This window comes from Lycium barbarum, chromosome 6 (genome assembly GCF_019175385.1).
Source record: "Lycium barbarum isolate Lr01 chromosome 6, ASM1917538v2, whole genome shotgun sequence".
Lineage (NCBI taxonomy): Eukaryota > Viridiplantae > Streptophyta > Magnoliopsida > Solanales > Solanaceae > Lycium > Lycium barbarum.
In genome coordinates, this window is record NC_083342.1 from 83,250,799 (window position 1) to 83,259,762 (window position 8,964).

At 36.1% G+C, this 8,964-nt stretch overlaps 1 protein-coding gene across 1 annotated transcript; it reads right to left on the minus strand.

The window, feature by feature from the left end:
• Positions 1 to 3,821: 3,821 nt before the first annotated feature.
• LOC132644411 (F-box/kelch-repeat protein At3g06240-like) lies at positions 3,822 to 6,481 on the minus strand. Its single transcript, XM_060361008.1, has 2 exons — positions 5,197 to 6,481; positions 3,822 to 4,461 (listed from the first exon to the last, which is right to left on the minus strand). Exon 1 carries the CDS (start codon positions 6,319 to 6,321, stop codon positions 5,239 to 5,241), a length of 1,083 nt encoding a protein of 360 aa, XP_060216991.1. The 5' UTR covers positions 6,322 to 6,481; the 3' UTR covers positions 3,822 to 4,461; positions 5,197 to 5,238.
• Between the last annotated feature and the right edge of the window lie 2,483 nt (positions 6,482 to 8,964).

An 8,964-nucleotide genomic window follows, 5' to 3' on the forward strand; every position in this document is an offset into this window, starting at 1 on the left:
AAGCGATATTAATTCATTCTTTGACAAACATTTGGGACCATATGTACGGCCACACCCACCTTTGTACATATAGATGGTTCTAATTTATTTTTTCACTCTACAACAATCAAATACGCTACAAACAATTAATTCATCAATTCAATCACAACACCCATTTACACAATCACACCCACATTACACGGCTAACACACCCAACTCCAACATCCCATATTTCATGATTTTCACCCATATTAACATACTACAATATGCATACAACCTTTATAACACAAAAACAAGATTAGAGCTCACCTTTCTTCTTCAATCCCCCAATAGGCTAGGGTTTGCAAATGGGCAAAATAAATGGTTGGATGACCCAAACGATACTTCCACGCCACTTAGGGACCTCAATATAGTGGGTTTGAACCAAAGAATTAATTTTTAGAAGGCTTGAAGTGGAGTTGGTTTTTCTCCACCCTTGGCCGTGAGCTTCATGGTGAAGCTCTTCAACTTGGCTTTATTTCTTTCTAAGTGTTAAGTGAGGAAAGATGAACTAGAAGTCTTCTTTTAAGGCTCCACAAAATATCTCTATGTCCTTGGCCCACACAATGTGTTGGACCAATTAAAATTGGCCACACAATGTGTGGGACCTTTTTGTGGACCACACGGCTACAAGGCCATTTTTGGGCAAGATGTTTTTTAATTCCAATTTTATGAATTGTGGTCCCAATTTTTCCTAAGTGTTCAATGCCAACAATTTCATATATAACTTATGTCTCAAAATAAAATCAAATGGTCAAAAGTCCCGACTTCAAATCCCGGAATAGTCTTGGCCTTAAATTATCATAGTTAATCCGGGTTGTCCCAATGTATAAAAATACGGGACGTAACACAAATCCCTCAAGTTCAAGATCAAGCTCAAAGGTCCTTAAATTTATTATCGAAAGGAAGAATCATAGAGATTAATGTAACACTCATATTTGAAATCAAATACTGCAATTGTTACTATTTTTTCTTGTCTTGATTATTATTTTCTCGACGCGAATTATATTGTCTACACTTTTCTTACAATCGTTAACCCTAACACTGCAAGAAATGATGGAAGGAAAACCTGATACTAGTCACCCACTGTGCTCTACAAAAATTACATTATAATCTTACATTTCATTTTACAAAGAGGAAAATTCACATGGTACTCTATCAATCAAGAAGCGGATGAAGATGGGAGATGGTACTGCTCGTGGAGCTTGTGTAAGACTGTTTGTTAAGGTTATTTCTTGCGATTTCAGCCGCGTTAAAGAGGTTTTATATGTACCGGATCTGAATTCAGTTTATACGGGTTATTTAGATCGTAATCTAAGTTCCATAAATCGCAAGAAATATAGAAAAAAAAAAGAAAAAAAAAAAAAGAGTCGTTTACTAAATAACTATCCAAAAAAGACATCTAGTGTAAAATTATAGTTTGAAGGGAGGACAATAAGAGATGGTTATGCATCAATTTCTTGCTCTTTCAAATGCAATGCTTAGCTACGTCATTTTCAGTTTGTTTTGAAGGATCTGGTAAAAAAGGATGTGCATTTTAAAATGGATTAAATGTGGCTTATGGACCCCAAAAAATTTTAAGTTAGTTTTAGCGTCAATTCTTAGGAAAAGTTCTTTTGTTATACGCACATTTTTTTTCGGTGGTATCCGGGCCAAGCTTTACGTAACTAACCAATGGGAAAAAATCACCTAATATTTTGTTTCCGCTCGAAATTAAACCTGAGACCTCATGGTGCTCAAGCCTCAACCCATTTATCAGCGCCTCATGATTCTTATTCCTTCATTTACTTTAGATGTTTCTGCTCTTTGCGGCCAGTGTTTGGTGCATTTGATCCAAGGTTAGTTTGTAGCTCCTGCAATATCTCATCCAATAAACTTCACTTCAATAAAGTATTATACCATTTATCCGTATGTGGTTATCAAAGTTATTTGTCTCTCCTTTTATTTGTCTCTCCTGCAGTATATCATGAGCATAGACGGATCCAGAATTTGAAGGTTCGGGGTGCCGCATTTCTTTAAATCCAAACAAAGAAAATTCTTGATTGGTTTGATCGACATTGAGCTTCGAATCAGATTATTCGCCTTTTCAATTTATATTAGACAAATCGATTGAATGGAAAAATATATAACTATGACAACTCGGCATAATAGAGATTTGGTTCCGAAGGGAGAGAGAAGATTTTTGGACTAGAAAACTTATGATAATTTAACTTTATATATTTTAGCAAATACTATATATATATATATATATATATATATATATAAAGTCAAGATTAATTAAACAAAGATAATAATACTAATAACTAAAAGCAAGTTAAGAGGAGGAACTAAGGAAAAGAAAAGAAATGAAAGAGACTAAAAGCATTTTATCAAGCGTGTATTTTGTTTAGGTACAGCAAGCTAAAAAGTAACAAAAGTGCCTTGAATGAGGCTCGAACCCTCATCTCCTGGGAGGCAACTCCCGCTCCTTGCCACTGGCACTTTCTCAATATAATTTCATATGGAGATATACATATACACATAGCGGTTTCACCGAAGCTTGCGGGTGGCGTGGCACTCTCCCAGCCCTTAGTAGATCCCCCCCCCCCCCCCCCCCCCCCCCCCGCGATCATGAGAGTGAAATTGTGTTAGACTCGGCATTTGACATGAAAGTAAAATTCAAAATACACGTGCAATTTTTCTTTCATATGTCTTGAGATTCTAAATGCCGGGAAAGATTTTTCAGAAAATATTTCCCTTCGTACCAAACACACCCAAAGTGTACTATTTACGGAAGGATATCAAATTCAATTTCGCAGTCTTGTCCCTCACCCTCTGTTTGGATGATTGTTTCCCGTGGTTCATTAATGTACAGTATGGTATTGTATTGTATTATACTGTATTAATGAACACGATGTTTGGATAGACTGTATCGTTTGTTGTGGTTTAATAACATTTATATTGTTTGGTTTGACTATATGGTACTGTATAATAACTTGTAAGTTTACTAAAATACCCTTAACTCTTAATTAGAAATTAGTTTATATATATTAATAAAACTCAGATAAAGAATGAAATAGGAACTTTAAAAAATAAGTAGGTAGTGGGTGGTAGGGTCGGGGTGAGTGGGTGGTAGGGTGAGGGTGGGGTTGGGTGGTGGTGAGGGGTAGTGGGTGGGGGTGGTGGAGGGGTGGATGGGGGTGAGGTGGGTGGTTGTGGGATGAGGATGGGGGTAGTGGGTCGTAGGGTGGGAGTGAGTGGTTGTGGGGTGGGGTTAGGCGGTGGTGAGAGGTAGTGGGTGGCAGAGGAGTGGGGTAGTTAGGGGTGGGGGTGGGTGGATGGTGGAGGGTGGGCAGGAGTGGGGTGGGGGTGGGGTGGCATGGGGGTGGGGTATAATGGAGAAATGAAATAAGTAACCACGGAAAAACCACCAAATCCGTGGTTACAAAAATTGGGACTTATCATGGTTATATAACAATGGGATGAACCACAGGTTTACAACACCATACCACATAATTTTAAGAACAACGGAAACAAACATGGTTCATAGAAAACCATACATTAATGAACCACGGGAAACCACCATCCAAACAGGGAGTCAGTGTCTCCATTCTTGAGCTGTGTCCATTTTGAAATGGATACTCTCCTCCTATCATAGTATCCATTTTATAACATCGTAATTAAGGAGTAACACCCTTGGAACTAAAATATATTGAGATTTAGGCCTCTGTGATTCTGTCCACATTTCTCCAAACACTTCTATGCCACATAAGCAGATTAATCCTATGCAATAGAAAAGGATATGCAACCCTGTACTCTCAACACGTCTGTAGACTATATATTGTAACATGATGGCAACTTCAGAAGAATAAATATGAAAACCAGCAATATTCATTCCCTTTTACCTATGCCATGATGCTCATGGGCAGCTTATCTCTAATTGAATTTCCTTATCTTTCTTCTTCAAATTATGAGTTCAGATTTGGGGAGAGTGGATATGACAGGGTGGTGGAATCAAAGCGATTTCATAACCATAAAGAAAGACCTCCAGTTCCGTCCCTAGATGTAGTAGTCAATCAGCGGGATGTAATTTCAAAGAGGCGCGACCGAACCCAAGAACCGGACCGAAGACAGGCCCCACTGTGATACCTCGTGCAAGTTCTAGGAAAAAGCAACCCCAAAGATTTGGGACCAAAAGCGATTAGCGGTGATTCAATTCCTAGTCTGCCCTCTCTTTCACAGCCTAGGAGTACACATCGATGAGCTTAAGTAAGCGTTTTTGACTAATACACTTTGTTGATACAACGAACTCTTTCTATTTTCTCATAACGAATAGGCTAGCTCTATCTCTCAATGACCTATCCTGCGCTCGAAAAGGTCCCTCAGTTCCTCAGCAGCACCTCGAGCAATGCCTTCATAATACTGCTGATACTATTACCTATCAAGATTGCTACCACAGTGTTCCTACACAAATAAAACAGTGGTTTTTGAATAAATTACTGAACAAACAAGACAATCAGTGACAAACCATCCTGTTGTAGCAAAAAACTGAACCAGAAAATAGCAACATATTTCTACATCAAGAGTTCAAAAGAGCTTATCTTATAAGTAAAAGACAATGTGTTGAACCATTAATCTGCTTTAAGCTATAACACTAGCCAACATTGATCTTCAGTCTTGATAATTACATGATCATGCAGGTAGCAACATAAATGTTATTTCTGTATTTAGAGCAGCTAGATGGGACTTACGGTAAAATTGCTTAAAACCCGTATTGCACAAAAGTAGCCACAATATATTAGTCCATTATGAGATTAACTCATGATTCAAAGAAGAGTGAAAACATCTGGAAACTATTCTTTTCAAGACACTGTATGCCCAATGTAGCAATTGTTTCCCCCTTATAAAGCACCACCATTTTGCGATGCTGAATTGATGCAAGCGACAAATCAAAGTTTTTCCTTTTTCATGTAATACAGTTAGTCACTGTATATTTCCTTCAGTAATGAAGAATTACCATCACAAAACTCTATGAGGACCAGCGACTTACCATTCACACAACTCTTATGAGGACAAAAGAATTACCAGCATAAAACTCTATGGATTCATTTTATTGATGAAATATGAAGACCAATATCAAAAACATTATGCAAAATACACTAAAAGTAATAAGGAATGATGAAAATATTGATGTAATACCTGAGTACAACATCATCTCAGAATTATGCAATATGGTAACTCTCAGTTCACTTGCCATTTGCCAAACATAGGAGAGACAAGACTATCGATGAAAGTTTCAGTCCTTTCAAACTTAGCAGTTATTCCATCAACCTTCATATCTCTCCACTGATCCTCTTTCATGTTGTAGACAGTCAACTTCTCTCTATCCACATTCAATACAATATCGTCATCACTGATTGTACAAAATGGTACCAATCCATACTCAATACACATTCTAGCAACTCTAAATCTGGTCCAAGATTCCTCAACTCGATACTCCCTCATCATCCAAATATCAATTTCATTTTCTAATGTATCATATAACATACAAAGACACCCTCTAAGAGCCGAAAGCTTATTAAACAATAAATTATTGTTATCTAGAGTAGTAGGTGTTGGCACCTCCAAAAATTTCTCAGTACTTAAATCAAAAGCAACAATTACATATGAAAAATCAGGAGCTTTCCTAGCCAACCAATGCAAAGCCCCATTTACCAATACCCCAGAAGCGCGCATACGAACTGCGCGATAATGAGGTAAACTCTCAAGTCTCCTCCATAGACCCATTCTCAAAGAGTAGACATCAACAAAAGTATTGTCAATACGCCCTCGATAACGAGAAAGAGTAACCACCTTACAATCATCACTAACAAAATCATACCCTAGACCATACACACTACAACTATCCAGCTTGGGAATAGCCAAATCAAAGTTTGGAATTCTATGGTACTTTAAGGTTGTGGGGTTGATTAAAAATATAATATTCTCCTCATTCACTACCAAAACCAAGCCATTACATGAGCCAACAACTCTTACCCAATTGTGTGAGAGCCCCTGAAAATTAAGCTTTCTTGAAGTGACATCAGTTCCATTATGGTTAAACATGATAGTGTGGAGAGCATGAGAGTGAGAGATAAAAATGAGTTTCTTTTCTTGCTTATGGGCATGGATAGTGAGGTGAAATTTGATGAATTGTGGGTCTGACAGAAAATTACACCATTGCTTTGACACATACCTGTATTGGCCTATGTATTTTGTAGGCAGCAAGGAAAGTATGTCAATTATAATTTCTTGAGGTAAGGTTTCAGCTTTGCTCATGGCCATGGTTGCATTTGGATTTGGAGGAGAAATTTACACCGTTGCTTTGACACAAACCTCCATTGACCTATCTGACTAGTGTATTTTCTTGAATCTGTAAACCGACAATTACAGAGAAAATAACAAAAATGGTTCCGTACGTTTGAGGTAAGCTTCAAAATGGTCTATTAAGTTTGCACTGAACAGTTTTGTTCCCTTAAGTTTGTCAAAATTTGATACTCGTTATTTTCTAGATTTGCCCCTATGAAGAGGTATGTGATCAAATCTCAATACCTATTTAATTAGGATAGTTTAGTCAATTACTTATTTTATTCTAGGAGTTAGTATTTTCTTGAGGGATGTACAAATGGTTAGGTGGATACTCTTTTTGATCCGGAGGGAGTAATTTTAGACTCTTTGAAATAATTAACTATATAATATAAGTTTGTAAGGAAAAAATGAAAAAAAAAATTACACACCAGAAAACCCATCAAATCTTAGAAAAATGCAATAGAGACCAAAATGACATAAGAAATAGCAGAAATTGCACCTCAAAAAGCTGGATCAATTTATAAAACATAAATCAAAATATCAGAAACTATAATAATTTAATCTCTAAATATGAGTTCCCGCTATTTATTTTTTATAGTTCTCCTTAAATCTAACAAACAGATCTCGGTAAAAATTTGATAGAGCGTAAAAGTTTTAACTTTTGGCAAACTTGAAGGACCAAAATTATCCGGTGCAATGGAAAAGACAACCTTAAACCTACCTCAAACATAAGAGGCATTTTTGTCATTTTCTCACAATTGTACTTTAGTATTTTTTCAATTTTAGAAAGAAAAAAAAAACTAAAAATAAATTTTAGCAGGAAAAGTTTTTCAACATTCGTTCCAGGCTTTCCGAAAATTAGAAGCGTTTTCACTCTAATAAAATTTTATCTTTCGACTTGTTCTTTGCACAATATTTTGATGCAGTAGAAATTGAATAGTTGAAAGTTAAAGTTCTATTTGAATATAAATTTTACTTGAAACAATGAAAATTTTATAAGTGAAAATCAAATTTCACTTATTTAAAAAAAAATGTAATAAAAGAAGAAACTACGGGTATGTTTGGTACGATGGAAAATGTTTTCATATTTTCTCTTGTTTGGTTGCACTTAAAGATCTTGTAAAATATTTGCCTCCAAAAAGGAGAAAATGTTTCCATAAAAAATTGAGGAAAAACTATTTTCCGGATTAACAAATACACACCAACGCATTCCCCAACTGATGCAATCCAAATTACCACGGTGACGACTAAAGTGTTCAAGCCGAGGAGACCCAAATTGAAGTCCGAAAGGATGTGGATTGAAGCCCAAGATCTGAAAGAACAAGTCTAGCAGCCCAAATTAGGACTTCTAGAAGCTCTAGTGTGAACATGAGGGGCTGGACTAATGTGAACGAAGGAAGCTTCCCTTTTTATGTTTTCTAGACTTATTAAAGGCTATTTTGACTTTCAATATATGTAGTGGCTTTCTAGGTTTCTAGGAGTATGCATTTTGTAGTCTTCTATTCACCTAGAAGACTACACTTCTATTTATTTCTTTTAACTAGTATATTTTAAGAACCTTATTTAAAGGTGCTTGTAATTGATTTGGAGAAACCTATCTTTGAATATTGAATATTATTGAAACCCTTTAGTCTTGAATGACTAGTGTTAATTTGGTGGACTCCAAATTGTACAACCCCCGTTTAATCTAACAGTTTGCAAGAGATGGTTATTCTCTTGAGGATTGTTCGAATAAGATAGGTGCCTTTTGATCCTTTTGGGAGGTAACTAGGACTAGTTCTTCTAGTTATTGTCCAATTGTTATTCAAATTGTGTCTTCTTTCTATCTTTGTTATTTTTCTTGCATCATTTGGTATCAGAGCGAGTCATAGATTTGTCCCTACAAGTCTAGTCCTTGTTTTGTATCAAACTTTATTTAACCAAAAAAAAAAAATTATTCTGTTTTGGACGAATTTCTTAGTGTTCTTAGGGTTAAACTTCTTGATAGTTGTTGTTTTGGATGAAATTTGTGTTACTTGGAGTATTTGGGTGTTCTTGATCTGTTGGTGAATCTGATTTTGTTTTGTGTTTGAAGACATGTGTTCTTGGATGTTCATATGTTCAAGAAAAAGTTCATGAACTATTATTTTAAGTCTCAAATCGTGCCATTAGTTTAGGTATCTTGAGTGATCCATGGTGATATTTGGAAACTAGGCATCAAGATGGTCATTTTGGTATATCATTTGAAGTGTTTTGAATACTTGTGTTCTTGAGTGTTCATAAATATTTTGTGAATGTTCATGTGTGTTCTTGATAATTTTAGATTTACAAACTTTGTTTGATCTAATTTTGGTGATAAGTTAAGCTTTCAAGGTGTTATGGAGTGTGAAAGCTATTTGGGAAGTCAAAGGGACTAGTCAAGAGTTAATTCCCAAGGAGTTGGTGCATTGAACCCCTCCAAAATGTGGAGAAGGGGGCTGCACTCATTAGGAGAAGTCAAAAATCAGTTTGGGGTGTGTGAAAGGGAGTAGAGGCAAACAAATAGTCAAACCATTAATTGACACAAGTTCCCAAGTCAATTCTTGGGAAGACTAACAGTCACCTTGAGAAAAGAGTGTCCAAGTTCCTAATCACCTCTTG

What these genes read in the sequence shown, in the direction of transcription:
- LOC132644411 (XM_060361008.1), bottom strand. Translation starts at nt 6,321, where the DNA reads ATGGCCATGAGCAAAGCTGAAACCTTACCTCAAGAAATTATAATTGAC.